The sequence below is a fragment of the Manis javanica genome, chromosome 1 (genome assembly GCF_040802235.1).
Source record: "Manis javanica isolate MJ-LG chromosome 1, MJ_LKY, whole genome shotgun sequence".
Classification (NCBI taxonomy): Eukaryota; Metazoa; Chordata; class Mammalia; order Pholidota; family Manidae; genus Manis; species Manis javanica.
The window spans coordinates 24,040,455-24,062,749 of NC_133156.1; the positions used below are offsets into that span (position 1 = coordinate 24,040,455).

The following is a 22,295-nucleotide window of genomic DNA, read 5'->3' on the forward strand; positions in this document are numbered from 1 at the left end:
GAGTGTTGAGAATAAGAGTTAGGAATTTAGTTTTGGTTAAGTTTGAGGTTGTGTTAGATATCCAAGTGCAGATGTTGAGTAGATAATTGGATATATGGATCTGGTGTCCAAGAGAACAGAATGGGCTAGTGATAGAATATTGGTGTCAAAGGCATGTAGATATTTAAAGTGGTGATACTGTATAAACTCAACAAGGGTTCAATATGGAGAGACAAGAGGAGAGAATCAACAGCTGAGCCTTGGGGTACGCCAATGTTAAGGGGCCCAGGAGAGGAGGAGGAACCAGCAAAGCAGGTATAGCAGGAACATATAAAGTAAGAGGAAAACAGAATGTAGCATCTTTTTGTAAGCTATATAGAAGAAGGAATGATGAACTCTGTTAAATGCCTCTGGGCGGTCATTTGAGATGACTAAAAATTGATCATTGGATTTATCAGCAGAGAGGTCTAAAGTAGCCAATTTGGTAGAGTTAGGGTGGCGTTAAGAGAGAATGGGGAGAGTGAAATTAGAGACAGAATAGACAACTATATAAAGGAGTTTCTACAAAGAGGGACAGACAAATGAGGTGGTAGCTGGCAGGAGAATGTGAGCTTGAGGGTTTTTTTGAATATGGGAAAGAGAACATATGCATGCTAATGGGAACGACTGAGTGGAGAGGAGGAAACCTGGAGATGTAGGAGAGAGGAGAGAATTATTGGAATAGTGTTTTGAGTAAGATAGACTGGAGTCTATGGCATAAGTGGATGTGTTGGCTTTAAATATGAGCATAGAGAGTTCATCTGTAATAATAGGTAGAAAGGCAGCATATGTAGGTACAATTGTTGGTAGGAGGGTATATATGGTGGTGAAAGTTTATAGCAGTCCTGTTAATTGCTCCCGTTTTCTTGCTGAAATAGGAAGCAGGGTCAGCCTCTGACAGAGAGGATGAAAGAGGAGGTATGGAGGTTAGGAAAGAGGGTAGGAAATAGTTGTGTAGGGCAGTGAATGGACAAGAGAAAATAGAGTATGATTGGCCAGCAGCATTAAGGACCCACTTGAGGGTGGGTACTTGAAATCAGCATATTGGAGGTGTTGTAGCTATTGGTAATGTTAACGTTTAGGATATGGAGCTAATGGCTGAAATAGTGTAGAGGAGAAGGTCTTTGGAAGAGAGGAATTCAAGGAACTGAGAAGGCAGCTCGATGGAAGGATCACTTACGTATATATGAAAATCTCCAAAAATTAAGAAATGAATAGAGTTAAGACAGTGACAGTGAAGGCCATTGCTAAATGAAGGATAGTGACCAGGGGTCCACAGATAGCAGCAATAGGACATCACTGAAAATGGCATAGTAGGGACGTCCAGAGCTCTGTCCCTCCATAAAAGCAACCAGTGAATTGGCAAAAACTCTCAGTCAACTTTTACAGAACTCTGGAATTTAGCAAAAAACTTGAAGCGACCAAGAAAAGTCTTGGTGAAGAAAGAAGATGCTGGTCTGGGGTAAGAGAGCACTGTGGTGTCTTAAACTGCTTGCCTACTATCGCTCACACCCAGATTGGTGGTGTCTGTGAGACGATAGAAGCCCACATTCCTAGTGCAGATTGCTAATGCCAGAGGATACAAAGAATTGTTCTCAAAGAGCTGTGGGTTGTGACCTGTCTGGCTGCTTCCTGAAGGACTGGTGCAAGGGCCTGTCTTTGTTTCACCAGACTGGTGCTATCCCCAGGGCTGGGGTAGTTTTAGGAAAAGCATTTAAAAGCACAACTATTGGCTTTAGCAGCCTGGAGCAAGAGACAGCAATCAAATAAGCAATAGAGAGACTTGAAAGCCTAGAAAGGAAGGAGTTGGATAAGGAGATACGTGGGAGAATAAGGATTTTTAAAACGCTCTTTCATATACCAGGGAATTGCAGGAAAAATGGCCACGTACATGCTCAGAACTGAATGCGGGCTCAGAAAAGAGCTGCGAAGACCCCTAAGCCTTTTCCTCTGGCTGACCTTCAGGCTCTGCACAAGCGGGAAGTGAAAACTAAGGCAGAGTTGCAAATGACCTGGCCGAGTGTTGAGGAGGCCCTAACAATACAGCCAGTGTGCAAAGACCAGAGGAGTATTTTTTTTTCTCTTTTTTCTTTCTTTTTGTTTTGGCTTCAGGCCTTTAAGAAAATTCAAAGCTAACAACACAGATTTAAGTAGCCACACAAGACAATAATACAACTTTACAAAGTGAGTTTAGAAAAGTCACTAAAAAAGCAAGCAACAATAACCCATAATAAGCAGCATCAACAAACCCCTCAGAGAGGTGGCAGGGTCTCATTTTAAGAGTTGTCACATGATCCTCAAAATGTCTGGTTTTCAGGAAGAAATGAGGTATGCTGAAACAAAGCATGGCTCATACACAAGAAAAAAGAAATTAGTAGAAACTGTCCCTGAGGAAGCCCAGGTGATGGACCTACTAGGTCAATTAAACTAACATTTCTAAATACGCTTATGGTCTATAGGAAACCATGGGCAAGGAACTAAAGCAAACCAGGAAAGCACTGTCTCACCAGGTAGAGAATATCAATAAAGAAATAGAAATCATAAAAAAGCAACCAAATAAATTCTGCAGTCAAAAAGTATAACTGAAGTGAAAAATTAACTAGAGGGGCACAAGAGCAGAGTGGAGGAGGCTGAGGAAACAGTCAGCCAACTTGATGAGTCAATTGAAGTAGATCAGGCTGAGGAGCTGAAATAGAAAAGAATGAAGGAAAATGACAGAGCCTAAGAGACCTATAGGACACCATCAACTGTACCAATATGTGCATTACCGAGTCCCAAAAGCTGAGGGCAGAGAAAGGGACAGAAAAAATAACGGTTGAAAACTTCGCGAATTTGAAGAAAGAGATGAATGTGCACATCTAAGACTTTCCATTAATACCAAGCAGGATAAACTCAAAGGATATCTGCACTGAGACCCATTTTAGTCAAATCATCAAAAGACAGAGAATCTGGAAAGCAGCAAAACAGGTGACCCATTGCATACCAGAGATTGTCATAAGATGAACAGCTGATTTCTCTTCAGAAGGCAGTGGGATGGTGTATATAAAATGCTAAAATAATAAAACTGACAACCAGGAATTCTATACCGAACAAGATTGCCCTTCAAAAATGAGAGATTATGAGCTGGATTAGTAGACCTGCCCTACAAGAATGCTAAAGGGAGTCCTTCAGACTGAAATGAAAGGACACTAGGTAGTAACTTGAAGCCATATCAAGAAATAAAAAGAACCCTGGTAAAGGTAACTGCATAGGTAAATATAAAACCAATATTACTGTATCTTTTAGTTGTAGGCCTTCCTTTTTTCCTATATGATTTAAAAGACAAAGGAATTAAACAGTAATTATAAATGTAATTGGCACACATTGTGTAACACTGGAGGGATAGAGATATATACGTGCTTTCTGTATACTATTACATTGAGTTTTTATATAGTATTAAAACTAAGTTGGTATTAATTCAAACTATGTTATTACAAGTTTAAAATGTTAATTGTAATATCCCAGGTAACCAATAAGAAAATAACTAAAAAACACACAGAAAAGGAAAGGAGAAGGGAACTAAATGGTACATTCTAAAAAAAACAAGCACAAAAGAAAGCAATACTAGAGGAAATGAGGGACAAAAAATAATGTAAGACATGGAAAACGAATAGCAAAATGGCAGAAAGCCTTCCTTGTCAGTACAGTTGACCCTTAAACAACATGGGTTTGAACTGTTCAGGTGCACTTACATGGGGAATTTTTCCAATAAATATATTGGGAAATGTTTTTGAGATTTGTGACAATTTGAAAAAAAACATTTTATTGTAATAATACAGTATATAATACATATAACAGAAAATATGTTAATCAGCTGTTCATGTTAATGGTAAGGCTTCTTGTCAGTAGGCTATTAGTAGTTATGTTTTTGGGGAGTCAGAAGTTATGTGTGGATTTTCAACTGTGTGGAGGTCATCACCCCTAACCTAGCCATCCTGCATTGTTCAAGGGTAAACTATAACACTTTAAATGTAAATGGATTAAACTTTGTAATAAAAAAGACATAGTTCGATAGAATGTATAAGAAAGCATGATCCAACTTTATGCTATCTGTAATACTCACTTTAAATACAAAGATACAAATATGTTGAAAGTGAAAGTGTGGGCATTGGTATCCCATGCAAATAACATCCAGGAGAGACCTGGGTAGCTCTTTGAATATCAGGCAAAATAGACTTCACTCTATAAACCAATTAGAATTGACAGGCATATATAGAACACTCTACCTAACAATAGATGACACATTATTCTTAACTGCACATATAACATTCTCCAGGGAAGACCCTTGGATGGCAAAGTAAGTCTAAGTACATTTGTACAAAACATATTATTTGACTATGATGGAATAAAACTAGTTAACAGCAGTAGTGATTGATAAGAAATCCAAAGCTGGGTGGGTTTTAGTGAGGGTGCAGGGGAAAAAAATAGACTGAAAACAACTATTAAAAGCAAACATGATTCGTACCTCACCTACAGGCCTAGTAGTGTGGGGCCTGGGGAAAATAGCCACCAGGTTACAGTGGGAGTGGTGTTCCTAGAGAGTGCTAGGCTCTGTTCAGGCATGAAGGTGGAGGGGACATTTAGAGGACAGGTTCAGATATAGGGGGTTTTGCTGAGGACGAGTCATGAATTCAAGAGGATTCCATGGAAGTTTCTTGAGAATGTGGAAAAGTGGAATGGACAGGACAGAACAAGGATTGTGCAGGGCAGTATCAGGAGCAGAGTATGGAAGCTGACGTATGGCTGGGAGTTGGGGGCTTGTGGTGACTCATTTAAATAGAGATAATGGAAATAATGAGAATAATACCTGGTAGATTCAGGTCAGGTAGTGAGGTTTTGTGGGTTTGCTCTGAAATCCTGACTACCATTTGTTTTTATGGGAACATGTTTTGATACTAAGTAACCATGTACAAAAGTTTAGAATTAAACTCTTAAGTTGATGACATCTCTTATCTGTCTTAAAAATTAGAGTAGAAAAATGCCTTTTTTTATGATAAACCTATTTGCTTTTTTAGGTTCATATGGTATGTGCAAAACACCTATCACAGTTGTGGGGGAAGCCTTACAACGATCTCATTTTCAGTTTTGAGAAGCAAAACAGTATATTGTTACTGTTTGCTTTTTATTTTCTTTTGGCCATTTAGTAATTGCCAGTTGTCCTCACTTCACTCTTCCATTCATCTGACCACAAGCAGTTTAAAAATTAGGGAAAGGTCTTCCTGACAGCATCAGATATCCTTGTTTCTATGCAGGGTCTGCAGGTCTGGCCTAGAATTGACCATTTCTATTTTAAAATGTTGGTTTATCCATATGTAATATGTATAGAGACCTGTTTTGAAGGGGTAATCTGCTGATTTACATAGCACAAAACCAAGAAATAAAAGAATAGGGAGAAAAAAATTAAAGCAGACACAGAAAGTGCTGCACTTACCAATTTGTCCGTCTATCTGCATCTCCACTGAGAACACCTAAAAAAGCCAGGTAAGAAAACACAAAAACAGAAACCCAAACTAAATATTATGCAGTATAAAGTGTTACTCTATTCAATTTCCAGATTTTATTAAACTATTAGCATGCATTGTATAGTGTAGCCATTTTGAAATCTTTCCTCATGCTCTTTAGAAGATGTTCTAATATGAAAAGGGATGTTGAGATAAGTATCTTTGTCCTGCATTCAGATGTTATGTATGATCAGGAAGAAGAATGAAGCTTATTGTTAACCTAGAGTTATTTAGTCTCTTTGCTCTTAATTATTGGTAGGTAAAGGATATGATTTTAATTGTATTTTGTGCACTAAGGAGAAACTTTTCTTCTGTTCTTCAAGGAACTAAATGGAGAGACCCCTTCATCTTTATACAGAGCTGCAGCAGTACTTCTACAATTTAATATTATTGATTTAGATGATCTTTATGTACATGTAAGTCAATAGGCTGCTAACAATATTTAGTTGTCCATCCCAGGGGTGCGGGGAGGAGTAGACAGCCTTTATAGCACTCCAAGGTTGGTCCTAGGCTTTCACGTCTTAATTTTTGAAGCCTTAATGCTTCATTGCTTTGTGTTTACTTTATAAAGGGAATGAATTTAATGCTTTGACAAACTGTGGAAATCAGATACTTTAATCATCCTTGCAGGATTCAAAGTTGGATATGACATTCTCAGTTGTCATCAAGGCATATCTCATGGGGGAGAAGCCAAATTCTAAACAGTGTGGTTTTAGACTTCTCTATTATACCTAAATCACAGGAAATATGGGATTACCTAGATACTTGTTCCTTTTCCCCAAAATGTTAATTTTAGGCATTTAGGATGAATTTCCGGATCCAGGATCTAGAAGAGTATGTATGAGATTGTGATTGATGACCTCTAGTTTAACAACAATTTAGCCTGTCAGTTTAAATAAAACTAAGTTTGTAGTATACCACTTACAGTTTTATTAGGTTGTGTGCTAGGATATCTGTGAGCTTAAACTTGTCCAAAGCTGACATAACCTTCACTGCTTTTGCAGAAACTTTCTGACTTTCTTGATTATCATGTACTGTGGTTTACAGAGTTGACTACAACTTGGTCTTTCCCTTGGAGGCAGTCATAGTCTAGCAAGGGAGAAACATTTTGCATTATATAGTAAGTACTCTGCTGGAGGTATTCACAGAGTGCTGTTGGGTCTTAGGATAGATAGTGACTCTCTATGTTGGAAGGCTTTTCCAGACTAGTGATGTTGAACTGGGATCTTGATAGATGTGTAGGTGTTGGCTAAGCTTACAAGGTAGGAAGCTTTGTAAGTAAAATGAACTGGGTATAGAGGTGGAGGTTTGAAACGGCCTTATCATCACCTCAGGGGAACATCAGGAAGCTCAAAGTCATTGGACCCTGGGCTGGTATGTACGGGAAATGAAGATGGAGAAATGGATTGGGGCTGAACTGTGTTCACTTCATAATAAGCATGTGTTCACTAGCAAGATGTGGCGTGGCAGTTGTAACTTTATATGCACCCAGTAATACATTCCCAAAATAGACAAAACTAGAAAAAGAAATTTAAGAAGCTTAAAGTTCATCCATTGTAATGAGAAATTTTAGAGACAAATGGCAGTACTCTATATAAAAGATGGGGACCCTATAAAAGATGGGGACCTACAGAAGATATATAGGAAAACAATAAAAATAGAGGGCAAAAAGAATAAGCAGTGGAGAGCATAATGAATGACAAAAGTTTAACTCCTTGTACCAGTCTATAGTGACTTGTCTTCCACCCCCTCTTTTGACTAATGGGACAAAGTCTACAATATGTAGTTTATTATTTCACTGTTGCCTTTTCTTATTTGCTGCTGGTTTACTTTGCATTAGATTTAGCTACTGAATTATTAGATTATGCATTTCTTGGGGCGGGTATACTTTTATAGCTCACTATAATGCCTATCAGAAACTACTAAATAATGGATTGTTTTCTGTGTTTTTCTTTGTGTCTGGGTTACTATATGAAATGTCTACATTAACCATCTTCCATGCATACAAGATGGCTGTCTTTGAGATACTCAGTCCTTTTTCATGTTGGAGGGTCAGCTATACACAATAGTAATAAACTAGAAACTAGTTTGTGACTTAAGTCATATAGTTGTCTAGGAAATGACAACTAAGATGTCAAATTGTTTATAATTTTTCTGCTTTAGATTTTTCATTTAGAGGAATCAAATTTATGCTGTTATGTAATTCAGTAGCTCACCTCTCCCAAATTGTATCTCTATGTAGTACTTTATTTAATTTGGAGTTTGTCCTTTAGAGGGGTAATCTGATATTTTTAATGGAACAGGTATACATTTATTGGGTAAACCAAGTTCAGTGGTAAGCATCACTGTTATAGTATTGTGTTAACATGAAACTTTGAACTGCTACAAGATGTTAAAAGGTATACAAAATTTAAGCTCTTAATTAGATTATAAAATTATAATGGAGAGAAACTTATTTAGAAGGGATATCATGGTCATGAATAAGCTTGACTTTGTTATTTTCAGTTTTATTGAGTGTAGTGTTTGCTTTTTATGTGCAAATAGTATTAGCTGTCATATGAAATTTTAATGAACCATTTTTAGCTTCTTCCAGCTGACTAATTGCATTATGGCTGAACACAAACGAGAAATTGTGGAAGCTAAGCAAATTGTTAGAAAACTTACAATGGTTGTATTGTCTTCCAAAAAAATGGATGAGCGAGACAAAGAAAAGGAAAAAGAAGAGGAGAAAGTAGAGAAGGTATGTGGTTCATTCTAGTAAAATCAACATTGTCTTCTGGATTTAGAATTATTTAATTAGTTAATCAACAATTTATTAATTTTGATTTATGCTGAAGAAAGGTGGTTTGATTTCTTACATACATTTCAAAAATGAGTTCTAAGTAAAATCACAAATGTATTTGTGACTTTTATTTGTGCTCTGTCTCTGAAGTCCCAAGGGGTTCTCAAAGGTGAATGAGTTCTAGTTTGCTGTGGCACAGAACATTAAGTACATCGTGTAGTATATAATCCTTAGTCTAAAAACTGTCACACTGTGTCTGCTAAATGAAAAAACAGATTCTGTTTTTTTTTCAGTTGGTAAAAAACTTGATTGTAGTTTCTGGAAAATACCATTGCATTTACCATGAATGGCAGCCATAGTTGACATACATTGTTGTATTATTTAGCTCAATTTTTTTAAAAATAAAGAAATTAGGATTTATTGGTGTCTGGTCTGTAGTCTTACTGTAATTGTTTATTTTTAGCCACCTGACAACCAAAAACTTGGTTTGTTGGAAGCCTTGTTAAAGATTGGTGATTGGCCGCATGCCCAGAACATTATGGATCAGATGCCTCCCATACTATGCAGCTTCACATAAGCTAATAGCCCTTGCTATTTGCAAGCTTATTCACATAACTATTGAGCCGCTCTACCGAAGGTATTTTAGTATATGCTTTAGTACTCATTGAGGTAGAATTAGTTTAGGACTATAAAAAAATCTGCATGTTTATCGTGTCTCTTCAAACCAAACATATATTTAGATAGTATGTTTTATCAGAAGATACAAATTATTCACAGTGTATCAGTTTGATATGTGTTAATTAGTGACTTGTCTCCTAACGTCTATATCAGGTGTTACAGAGTGTGTGCTGCAGTGTAGTCTAAAAAGTATAGGTTAGACTTCTAGGTTGAGTTTGTTCCATTGAGAGTGAAAACTCCATTCTTCTGTTCTTTACTTTTCCTCCTATCTGAGAGGTAGAGAATTCAAAGGTTTTTACTTAGTGTATTTTCCTCTATCCTGCGTTGAGTGGCTCTGAGTGAGGCCTTTGCCTCTCTGCTTGCCTTATCTTTCCTGACATTTAGGCTGCTGTTGGGGAAATTGCTAGTGCAGCCTCCCTCATCATCCCTAGTTACTGTGTCGACCAGTCCTCTAGTCCTCAGCCTACTTGCAGGATACTTAGGAGCAGTATTGGCAGAAGCTCTGGCTTCCGCCCCAGAGAGCAGAGCCTGCCTCAAAAGCCCCAGCCTTGTGACTTGCGGGTAGCGGCTGGCTGCTGCCTTCAGTGCCACCTGGGCTGTGGACCATGAAGGCTTCTTCTCAGAGAGTGACCCCTGTGACTCCACAGCAGGTGAGAACTCTGGGCATGCTGTGCTTTTAGTGTGACACACTCTTTCCTTACGCTGCTCACCTTCCCTCCCACCACCTACCTCATACTCCGTCTAGCTAGTGGAACACAGATTGAGAAATGTTTATTGACTTAAGTCAGTGTTGTTTTATCCATATTTTTCTGTTTCATCTTCCAGTGTCTCTGACATCCATCCCTTGTTCCCCATGCCCATATTCAAATTCCTGATACTGGCCAAGTTTAACTAAAAACAAATTCATATGATGTATGTTAAGTGTTACTTGAAATTTGCATTTTTCTTATTTCCTTTTCTTAGGCTCTAAATTTAAAGCATTCTCCTCTGAGTTCTTGATTTTTTTTCAAATGAGTATTGGTTTTGTATTTTCTACTAGTTAAATTATCTGGTAGAATAAAGTTAGGCACAGTTGAAATATAGAAAGCAAATATGAGCAAGAAAGGTTTTACTTACTGATTAATATGACTGTATTAATTTAAAATGGGCAATTCAATAGTATTAATAAGAATTTTACTTCCTTTTATAGAGTTGGCGTTCCTAAAGGTGCTAAAGGCTCACCTGTTAATGCTTTGCAAACTAAGAGAGCACCAAAACAAGCAGAGAGCTTTGAAGACTTTGAGGAGAGATGTCTTCAGTATGTTCTGTTACCTTGGTCCTCATCTTTCTCATGATCCCATTTTATTCACGAAAGTGGTGCGCATTGGCAAATCATTTATGAAGGAGGTTAGTAAGAGTCTTTTTTTCCAAGCAGAAAACTAAGTTGTGGAGTGAACATGTTCTGAGCTTATTTCTGTTTTTATTTCTCTTGAAATTAAAAGAACATGAACTTAAGAAAAAAAGGTTGATGGTTAAAGTTTTGGGGAAAGTCCATTGTATCCTCTCTCTCTCTATCTCTCTCTCTCTGTCTCTCTCTCTCTCTCTCTCTCTCTATATATATATATATATATATATATATATGTATGTATATATATATGTATGTATGTATGTATGTATGCATGTATGTATGTATAGACATATATAGATACATAAAACTTGAATTTAGCTTATTAGTTGTCGCCCACATAGGAAAATATGCTTTGGAACAAGTGATTGCTTTTGAATCACCTTATAATTAGTGGTTGACTCAGTGTTCTTTCCTCTTGCTTTTCTTCTGCTCAGTTATTTTCTTAGCTGCAATTTTTAATCATTGCCATGATTTGTATGAAATCCAAACTGTTGAGGAGGACCCATTCCTTAGTTTTTATAGTAAGCTTTTCATTGAAATAAAGTACACAAGTCATAATTGTACAACTCAGTGGCTTCTTCCAAACAGAATACCCATGTGTCCCCCACCCAGGTTAAGAAATACAACAGTACTGGTGCACCAGAGTTTTCCTTGTACTCCTTGTGGTCACTACTCTATGAGTAACCATTTGTGCTGCTTTATTTTAAATCATCTTTGAGTTATTATTGACATACAGTAAACGTCACTCATCTTAAGTGTATAATTTGATGAGTTTTAACAGATGTGCACACGTTGTGTGTTCACCACCACAATGATGACATTAAATATTTTCATCACCCCAGGAAGTTCCCTCTTGGTCAATTCCTTCCCCTTCATTTCTGGTTCCTGGCAACCACTGGTAGGCTTTCTGTCACTATAGTCTTGCTTTTTCTAGAACTTCATGTAAATGGAGTTCTATAGAGCATATTCTTTTCTGTCTAGTTTCTTCCACTTTGATGCTTTTGAGATTCGTCCGAGTTGTTGCACAGGTCAGTAGTTCCTCGATTACTGAGAAATATTTCATTATATAGACATACGAGAGTTTATCCATTGACCAGTTGAGAGGCATTTGGGTTGTTTCTAGTTGGGGGCTATTATAAGTAAAGCTGTTGTGAATATTCTTATACAAGTCTTTGGGGGTTGAAGGCACATTTTTTCCCCAGGAATGGGATTGCTGGGCCATACAGATAAGTGTATATTTAACTTTTTGCCAAACTATTCCAAGATGTGTGTATCACTTTGTATACCTGGAAGCAATGTATATGACTTCCAGTTGCTTCACATACTCATCAACACTTGGTATTTTCAGTCTTTTTAAACTTTAGTCACTCTAATGGGTGTGTAGTGGTATCTGTTGTGCTTTTAATTTATGTTTCCCTGGTGATCCATAATGTTGAACATTTTTCATGTCCTTCTTTGCCATTTGCAGTCATCCATATTGAAATGTCCATTTAAATCTGCAACCCATTTTTAGCTGGGTTGTCTTCTATTATTACTTTTCACTTTGATTTGCCTTTTTATTTTATGAACTTTTGAAAAGCAAAAACTTTTAATTTTGATTAATTCCAAGTTAGCAGTACTTTTATGGTTTGCTTTTTGTATTCTAAGAAATCTTCGTGTAATCCAAAGTCTTAAAGCTGAAAAGGATACATAATTTCTTTTCTGTTGTAAAACAAGGCAGCCAAAAGACTGGAAATTGTTACCAGCACAATAGCAGTTTTCTCCAGTGTTTGGTAATTGCATGTCATTTTGATTTATATGTGTGTGTGTGTGTATATATATATATATATATATATATATATATATATATATATATATATATATATATGTTAATTTTGGTATCATTAATATACACTTACATGAGCAACATTGTGGTTACTAGACTCCCCCCATTATCAAGTCCCCACCACATACCCCATTACAGTCACTGTCCATAGCATAGTAAGGTGCTGTAGACTCACTAACTCTCTGTGCTATACTGCCTTTGCAATACCCCACCACTACATTATGTGTGCTAATCGTAATGCCCCTTATCCTTCCCTTCCCACCCATCCTCCCCAGTCCCTTTCCCTTTGGTAACTGTTAGTCCATTCTTGGGTTCTGTGAGTCTGCTGCTGTTGTCTTCCTTCAGTTTTTGCTTTGTTCTTATACTCCACAGATGAGTGAAATCATTCAATACTTGTCTTTCTCCGCCTGGCTTATTTCACTGAGCATAATACCCTCTAGCTCCGTCCATGCTAATTTTGATTTTTGATAATAGTAACTGCCTAGAAAATTTAACAGCTGTTGTATATCAATCCTTTGGCTACTGAAATATTTGATCTACCATTTAATATTTAGCTGGTCAAATTTTTTAATTTATTTTTTATTTTATTTTGGAATCATTAATCTACAATTACATGAGGAACATTATGTTTACTGGCTCCCCACTTCACCAAGTTCCCCCCTAAACCCCATTACAGTCACCGTCGTCAGCATAGTAAGATGCTGTAGAGTCATTAATTGTCTTCCCTGGGCTGCACATCCCTTCCCATGCTTCCCCCCACATTCTGCATGCTAATCCGAATGGCCCCTTTCTTTCCCCCCTCTTATCCCTCCCTTGCCACCCATCCTCCCAAGGCCCTTTCCCTTTGGTAACTGTTAGTCCATTATTGGGTTCTGTGATTCTGCTGCTGTTTTGTTCCTTCAGTTTTTTCTTTGTTCTTATACTCCATACATGAGTGAAATCGTTTGGTACTTGTCTTTTTCCACCTGGATTATGTCACTGAGCATAATACCCTCTAGCTCCATCCATGTTGTTGCAAATGGTAGGATTTGTTTTCTTATGGCTGAATACTATTCCATTGTGTATATGTACCACATCTTTATCCATTCATCTACTGATGGACACATGGGGTGCTTCCATTTCTTGGCAATTGTAAACAGTGCTGTGATAAACATAGGGGTGCATCCGTCTTTTTCAAACTGGGCTGCTGCATTCATATGGTAAATTACTAGAAGTGGAATTCCTGGGTCAAATGGTATTTCTATTTTGAGCTTTTTGAGGAACCTCCATTCTGTTTTCCACTCTAGTTGAACTAATTTGCTTTCCCACCAGCAGTGTAAGAGGGTTCCCCTTTCTCCACAACCTCGCCAACATTTGTTTTTGTTTGTCTTTCGGATGGTGGTGATCCTTACTGGTGTGAGGTGATATCTCATTGTGGTTTTAATTTGCATTTCCCTGATGATTAGCAATGTGGAGCATCTTTTCCTGTGCCTGTTGGCCATCTGGATTTCTTCTTTAGAGAACTGTCTGTTCAGCTCCTCTGCCCATTTTTTAATTGGATTATTTGCTTTTTGTTTGTTGAGGCATGTGAGCTCTTTATATATTTTGGATGTCAATACCTTCTTGGATCTGTCATTTATGAATATGTTCTCCCATACTGTAGGATGCCTTTTTGTTCTATTGATGGTGTCCTTTGCTGTACAGAAGCTTTTTAGCTTGATATAGTCCCACTTGTTCATTTTTGCCTTTGTTTCCCTTGCCCGGGGAGATATGTTCATGAAGAAGTCACTCATGTTTATGTCCCAGAGATTTTTGCCTATTTTTTTTCTAAGAGTTTTATGGTTTCATGACTTATATTCAGGTCTTTGATCCATTTGGAGTTTACTTTTGTGTATGGGGTTAGACAGTGATCCAGTTTCATCCTCTTACATGTAGCTGTCCAGTTCTGCCAGCACCATCTGTTGAAGAGACTGTCATTTCCCCATTGTATGTCCATGGCTCCTTTATTGAATATTAATTGGCCGTATATGCTTGGGTTAATGTCTGGAGTCTCTATTCTCTTCCATTGGTCTGTGGCTCTGTTTTTGTGCCAGTACCAACTTGTCTTGTTTACTGTGGCTTTGTAGTAGAGCTTGAAGTTGGGAGTGAGATCCCCCCCACTTTATTCTTCCTTTGCAGGATTGCGTTGGCTATTCGGGGTCCTTGATGGTTCCATATGAATTTTTGAACTATTTGTTCCAGTTCATTGAAGAATGTTGTTGGTAATTTGATAGGGATTGCACCGAATATGTATATTGCTTTGAGCAGGATGGCCATTTTGATGATATTAATTCTTCCTAGCCAGGAGCATGGGATGAGATTCCATTTCTTAGTGACCTCTTTAATTTCTCTAAAGAGTGTCTTATAGTTTTCAGGGTATAGGTCCTTCACTTCCTTGGTTAGGTTTATTCCTAGGTATTTTATTCTTTTTGATGCTATTGTGAATGGTATTGTTTTCCTGATTTCTCTTTCTATTAGTTCACTGTTAGTGTATAGGAAAGCTACAGATTTCTGTGTATTAATTTTGTATCGTGCAACTTTGCTGAATTTCGATATTAGTTCTTGTAGTTTTGCCGTGGATTCTTTTGGGTTTTTTATGTACAATATCATGTCATCTGCAAATAGTGACAGTTTGACTTCTTCTTTACCAATCTGGTTTCCTTGTATTTCTTTGTTTTGTCTGATTGCCGTGGCTAGGACCTGCAGTACCAGGTTGAATAACAGTGGGGAGAGTGGGCATCCCTGTCTTGTTCCTGATCTCAGAGGAGGTTTTAGCCTCTCGCTGTTCAGTATGATGTTAGCTGTGGGTTTATCATATATGGCCTTTATTATCTTGAGGTACTTGCCCTCTATGCCCATTTTGTTGAGAGTTTTGTCATGAATGGATGTTGAATTTTGTCGAATGCGTTTTCAGCATCTATGGAGATGATCATGTGGTTTTTGTCCTTCTTTTTGTTGATGTGGTGGATGATGTTGATGGATTTTCGAATGTTGTACCATCCTTGCATCCCTGGGATGAATCCCACTTGGTCATGGTGTATGATCCTCTTGATGTATTTTTGAATTCGGTTTGCTAATATTTTGTTGAGTATTTTTGCATCTACGTTCAGCAGGGATATTGGTCTGTAGTTTTCTTTTTTGGTGGGGTCTTTGCCTGGTTTTGGTATTAGGGTGATGTTGGCTTCGTAGAATGAGTTGGGGAGTATTCCCTCCTCTTCTATTTTTTGGAAAACTTAAAGGAGAATGGGTGTTATGTGTTCTGTGTATGTCTGATAAAATTCTGAGGTAAATCCATCTGGCCTGGGGTTTTTCTTCTTGGGTAGTTTTTGATTACCACTTCAATTTCGTTGCTGGTAATTGGTCTGTTTAGTTTTTTTGCTTCTTTCTGGGTCAGTCTTGGAAGGTTGTATTTTTCTAGGAAGTTGTCCATTTCCCCTAGGTTTTCCAGCTTGTTAGCATATTGGTTTTCACAGTATTCTCTAATAATTCTTTGTATTTCTTTGGGGTCTGTCGTGATTTTTCCTTTCTCGTTTCTGATTCTGTTGATGTTTGTTGACTCTCTTTTTCTCTTAATAAGTCTGGCTAGAGGCTTATCTATTTTGTTTATTTTCTCGAAGAACCAGCTCTTGGTTTCATTGATTTTTGCTATTGTTTTACCCTTCTCAATTTTATTTATTTCTTCTCTGATCTTCATTATGTCCCTCCCTTCTGCTGACCTTTGGCCTCATTTGTTCTTCTTTTTCCAATTTTGATAATTGTGACATTAGACTATTCACTTGGGATTGTTCTTCCTTCTTTAAATATGCCTGGATTGCTATATACTTTCCTCTTAGGTCTGACTGCTTTTGCTGCATCCCACAGAAGATAGGGCTTTATGTTATTGTTGTCATTTGTTTCCATATATTGCTGGATCTGCATTTTAATTTGGTCCTTGATCCATTGATTATTTAGGAGCATGTTGTTAAGCCTCCATGTGTTTGTGAAACTTTTTGCTTTCTTTGTACAATTTATTTCTAGTTTTATACCTTTGTGGTCTGAGAAGTTGGCTGGTAGGATTTCAATCTTTGGAATTTACTGAGGTTCTTTTTGTGGCCTAGTATGTGGTCTATTCTGGAGAATGTTCCATGTGCACTTGAGAAGAATGTGTATCCTGTTGCTTTTGGATGTAGAGTTCTATAGATGTCTGTTAGGTCCATCTGTTCTAGCGTGTTTTTCACTGCCTCTGTGTCCTTACTTATTTTCTGTCTGGTGGATCTGGCTTTTGGAGTGAGTGGTGTGTTAAAGTCTCCCATAATGAATGCATTGCATTCAGTTTCCTCCTTTAATTCTGTTAGTATTTGTTTCACATATATTGGTGCTCCTGTATTGGGTGCATATATGTTTATAATGGTTATATCCTCTTGTTGGATTGAGCCATTTATCATTATTTAATGTCCTTCTTTATCTCTTGTTACTTTCTTTATTTTGAAGTCTATTTTGTCTCATACTAGTATTGCAACACCTGCTTTTTTCTCTCTGTTGTTTGCATGAAAAATCTTCCTCCATCCCTTGACTTTTAATCTGTGCATGTCTTTGGGTTTGAGGTGAGTCTCTTGTAAGCAGCATATAGATGGGTCTTGCTTTTTATCCATTCTATTACTCTGTGTCTTTTGATTGGTGCATTCAGTCCATTTACATTAGGGTGATTATTGAAAGATATGTACTTACTGCCATTGCAGGCTTTAGATTCGTGGTTACCAAAGGTTCAAGGTTAGCTTGTTTATTACCTTACTGTCTGACCTCACTCGCTATTGAGCTGTTATAAACACAGTCTGGTGATTATTTCTTTCCCTTCCTTTTCCTCCTTGCCCATTCTTCATATGTTGGGTGTTTTGTTCTGTGTTATTTTTAGGAGTACTCCCATCTAGAGCAGTCCCTCTAAGATACCCTGTAGAGGTGGTTTGTGGGAGGCAAATTCCCTCAACTTTTGCTTGTCTGGGAATTGTTTAATCCCTCCTTCGTATTTAAATGATAATCGTGCTGGATACAGTATCCTTGGTTCAAGGCCCTTCTGTTTCATTGCATTAAATATATCATGCCATTCTCTTCTGGCCTGTAAGGTTTCTGTTGAGAAGTCTGATGATAGCCTGATGGGTTTTCCTTTGTAGGTGACATTTTTACTCTCTCTGGCTGCCTTTAATACTCTGTCCCTGTCCTTGATCTTTGCCATTTTAATTATTATGTGTCTTGGTGTTGTCATCTTTGGATCCCGTCTTTTGGAAGTTCTGTGTGCCTCCGTAGTCTGAGCAACTATTTCCTCCCCCAGTTTGGGGAAGTTCTCAGCAATTATTTCTTCAAAGACACTTTCTATCCCTTTTTCTCTCTCTTCTTCCTCTGGTACCCCTATAATGCAGATATTGTTCCTTTTGGATTGGTCACACAGTTCTCTCAATATTGTTTCCTTCCTGGAGATCCTTTTTTCTCTCTCTGCATCAGCTTCTATGTGTTCCTGTTCTCTGGTTTCTATTCCATCAATGGCCTCTTGCAACTTATCCATTCTGCTTATAAATCCTTCCAGAGTTTGCATCACTTTGGTAATCTCCCTCTGAACATCTGTAATCTCCCTTCGGACTTCATCCCTTAGCTCTTGCATATTTCTCTGCAGCTCTGTCAGCATGTTTATGATTTTTATTTTGAATTCTTTTTCAGGGAGTCTTGTTAGGTCTGCCTCTGCAGATCCTTTCTCAGGTGTAACTATCTTGGACTGGACCAGAAGTTTTTGCCTTTTCAGTGTGATAGCAATGGCTGTAGGCAGGTTGCGGGTGTGTCAGCTGGGAGAAGAAAGTCCTTTCCTGCTTGCTGGATGCCTTGCCCTTCTCCGCTGCCTGGGACGGTTACCTGCACTCCTGGAACAGCCACCAGGTTAATCCCCTAAGCTGCTGTGGGCGGGGTGTCCGTCAGAGCAGTGTGGGGCCCTGGAGGGAGTGGCAGGCACTCCAGGTGCGCTCCTCCGTGCTAGTGGCGGCCCTGCCAGTCAGCTGTGTGACAGCATCAGCTTTGGGTCTGGCCCTGGTGGCTGTGTGCTGGGCTAGGATTCTGGTCAGCTGCTGGGAGCACACCTGCTCCCTCTGGCTCTGCTGCAGGTGTGCGTGGGGCTCTTCCATGCAGGCTTCTACCGGGCTCTGGCTTCACTGCCGCCGGTGTGCGCGAGCCGTGCCCGGGCTGTTCGGTCGTGCCGCTGCGGGCTAGCAAAAGCCTCTCCTGTGGCACACGGATCTGCTCTCGGTTCCTTCCAGCGCTGCTGTCCCTGGTGCGCGCTGCCACTCTCCTGCCACTGGGCCTGTGTTTCGGGGTCCACGCCAGTTGGAGGAATGACTGGCAGGCTGCTTATTGTGGTGAGGGGCTTCAGAGCTGCCCTGCCTCCGTTTAGGGCTCCTATGTTTCCCCAGTATTCCCAGCTGCCGGAACAAACTCGTCCAGCTATGGGGTCCCCGTCTCTTTAAGACTTGCAGAAAGCACTCGCTTTTCTTTTGTCTCAGAGACGCCGGTTGCGGGGACCTGCCCCCAGGTTTTTCTTTTCCGCTTCTCTAATATCCAGCACACCATGCACCTTGTGTCTGTGTTCCGGGTGCAGATTTCTAGAGCTGGTTGTTTAGCAGTCCTGGGCTTTCACTCCCTCCCTGTTCCGACTCCTTTCTTCCTGCCAGGTTTTGGGTTGGGGGAGCGTTTGGGTCCCGCCTGGCGGCGGCTTGTATCTTACCCCCTTTGTGTGATGCGGAGTTCTCGCAGATGTAGATGAATCCTGGCTGTTGTACTGCATCCACTGGTGTCTCTTTTAGGAATAGTTGTATTTATTGTATTTTTATAAATATATATGTTTTGGGGAGGAGGGACTCACGCCGCCATCTTCCCGTGATGTAGGATGCCTTTTTGTTCTGCTGATGGTGTCCTTTGCCATACAGAAGCTTTTTAGTTTGATGTAGTCTCACTTGTTCATTTTTACTTTTGTTTTCCTTGCCCAAGGAAATGTATCCAGAAAAGAATTGCTCATGCTAATGCTCAAGAGACTTTTGCCTATGTTTTCTTCTGAGAGCCTTATGATTTCATATCTTACATTGAGGTCTCCAATCCATTTTGAGTTTACTTTTGTGAATGGATTTGCACAGTTTCATTCTCTTGCATGTAGCTGTCCAGTTTTCACAACACCAATTACTTGAAGAGACTGTCATTTCCCTAGTGTATATTCATGGTTCCTTATCATATATTAATTGGCCATATATGCAAGGGTTTATTTCTGGGATTTTTATTCTGTTCCACTGATCTGTGGGTCTGTTCTTGTGTCAGTATGATACTGTTTTGATTACTGTAACTTTGTAGTATAGCTTGGCATCAGAGAGCATAATCCCCCAGCTTTGTTTTTCTCAGGATTGCTTTGGCTATTTGGAGTTCTTTGTGGTTCCATATGAACTTTAGACGGTTTTAGTTTGTTGCTGGTGTTTTTTAGGGATTGCATTGTATGTGTAGATTGCTTTGGGCAGGATGGCCATTTTGACAATATTAATTCTTTCTACCCATGAACATGGGATAGATTTCCATTTATTGGTGTCTTCTTTAATTTCTCTCATAAGTGTCTTGTAATTTTCAGAGTATAGATGTCTTTCACCTCCTTGGGTAGTTTTATTTTTAGATATTTTATTCTTTTTCATGCAATTATAAACGGAGTTGTTTTCCTGACTTCTCTTTCTGCTAGTTCGTTGTTAGTATATAGGAATGTGACAGATTTCTGTGTACTGATTTTGTATCATGTAACACTGCTGAATCCAATTATTCTAATAGTTTTTTGGTGGAGTCTTTAGGGTTTTATATATATTATCATGTCATCTGCAAACAGTGACAGTTTTACTTCTTCCTTACAATTTGGATACCTTTTATCTATCTTGTCTGATTGCTATGTCTCTTATATTGTGAGTACTTATATTGTGAATACTTCCAGTACTATGTTGAATAAAAGTGGTGAGAGTTTTTGTCATCCTTGTCTTGTTCTTGATCTTAAAGGAGCTTTTCTTCATCGAGTTTGATGTTATCTGTGGGTTTGTTGTATATGGACTTTTTTATGTTGAGGTATGTTCCCTCTGTACCCATTTTTTTGAGAGTTTTTGTCATGAATGGATGTTGAGTTTTGTTAAATGCTTTCTTAGCGTCTATTGAGATGATCATACAGTTTTTATCTTTCCTTTTGTTTATGTGGAGTATCACAATATTTACAAATATTGTGGCATCCCTGCAATAAATCTCAACTTGGTCATGATGCATGATGTTTGATGTATTTTTGAATTTGGTTTGCTAATATTCAGGATATTTGCATCTATGTTCATCAAGGATATTGGTCTAAAATTTTCTTTGTTTGTAGTGTCTTTGGTTTTGGTATTAGAGTCAAGCTGGCCTCATAGAATGACTTGGGAAGTATTCTGTCTTATACCTTTTGCAATGCTTTAAGAAGGATGGGTATGAGCTCTTCTTTAAATGTTTGGTAGAATTCAACTGTGAAGTCATCTGGGCCTGGACTTTTGTTTGGTGGGGATGTTTTGATTACCAGTTTATTTTTTTAATGGTTATTGGTCTGTTTAGATTTTCTGTTTCATCCTGGGTCAGTCTTGGAAGGTTATACTTTTCTAGGACTTTTCCATTTCTTTCAGGTTTTACAATTTATTGTCATATAATTTTTCATAGAGTCCTCTAATAATTATTTGTATTTCTGTGTTGTCAGTTATAATTTCTTTTTCATTTCTGATTTTTCTTTTGTTTTCTCTTTTTATCTTGATAAGTCTGGCTAGGGTGTCTTTCTGCATTGTTTATTTTCTCAATGAATCAACTCTTGGTTTCATTGATTTTTCTTTCTATTGTTTTACTCTACTTACTTCTGCTCTGACCTTTATAATGTCCCTCCTACTACTAACTTTGGGTTTCATTTGTTCTTTTTCTAGTTACTTTTGTTATGAGTTTAGACTGTTTATTTGGAATTTTCTTGTTTTTTGAGGTAGGCTGCTATTGCTAATTACTTCCCTCTTAGAACCGCTTTTGTTCCATCCCACATATTTTCAACTGTTGTGTTTCTGTTTTCATTTGTCTCCATGTATTGTTTGATTTCCTCTTTGATTTGTTGTTCATTGCTCCATTGATGAGTAGAAGTGTGTTGTTTAGCCTCCATGTCTTTGTGGGGTTTTATTGGTGTTCTTGTAATTGATTTCTAGTTTCATAGCATTGTGATCTGAAGAGGTGCTTGATACAGTTTCAGTTTTTTTAGTTTATTGAGGCTCTTTTTGTGTCCTAATATGTGATGCATTCGGGAGAATGTTCCATGAGCACTTGAGAAAAATGTGTATCCTGATGCTTTTAAATGGAACGTTCTGTGTATATCTGTTAAGTCCATCTGATGTGTCATTCAGTGCCTCTGCTTACCTATTCTGTCTGGATGATCTGTCCATTGATTTAAGGGGTGTTAAATCCCCTAATGAGATTGTATTTCTGCCTGTTTCCCCCTTTAGTTCTGTTAGTGTTTGTTTTCAATATTTAGGTGCTCCTTTATTAGGTGCATAGATATTTACAATTGTTATATCCTCTTTGTGTACTGATGCCTTTATCTTTATGTTATATTCTTTTTTGTCTGTTGTTATTTCTTTGTTTTGAAGTCTGTCTTGTCTAATATAAGTACTGTTAATCCTGCTTTTTTCTCCCTTTTATTTGTACCTAATATCTTTTTCCATCCATTTCTTTTCAGTCTGTGTATGTTGTTAGGTCTAAAATGAGTCTCTTGTCAGTATTGAATAGTTGGGTCTTGTTTCTTTATCCATTCTGCCACTGTCTGTCTTTTGATTGGTATGTTGAGTCCATTTACATTTCAGGTAATTATTGATAGGTATGTACTTATTGCCATTTTATTAATTGTTTTCTGGTTGTTTTTGTAGTTCCTCTCTGTTTCTTTCTTCCTCTCTTATACCATTCTCTTCGATTGTTTTCTTCAGTGTTATGCTTGGATTTCTCTTTTTGTTTCTTCATTCTTTTGTGTGT

At 38.2% G+C, this 22,295-nt stretch overlaps 1 protein-coding gene across 1 annotated transcript in view; it reads left to right on the forward strand.

The window, feature by feature from the left end:
* LOC108409545 (THO complex subunit 2-like) overlaps window positions 1-22,295 on the forward strand; it is a 105,250-nt gene that overhangs the window by 45,772 nt on the left and 37,183 nt on the right. The window contains 7 exon segments of the mRNA XM_073211738.1: window positions 5,882-5,974; window positions 8,142-8,156; window positions 8,158-8,298; window positions 8,804-8,893; window positions 8,895-8,977; window positions 10,208-10,295; window positions 10,297-10,404. Coding sequence (XP_073067839.1) covers window positions 5,882-5,974; window positions 8,142-8,156; window positions 8,158-8,298; window positions 8,804-8,893; window positions 8,895-8,977; window positions 10,208-10,295; window positions 10,297-10,404 — 618 coding nt within the window.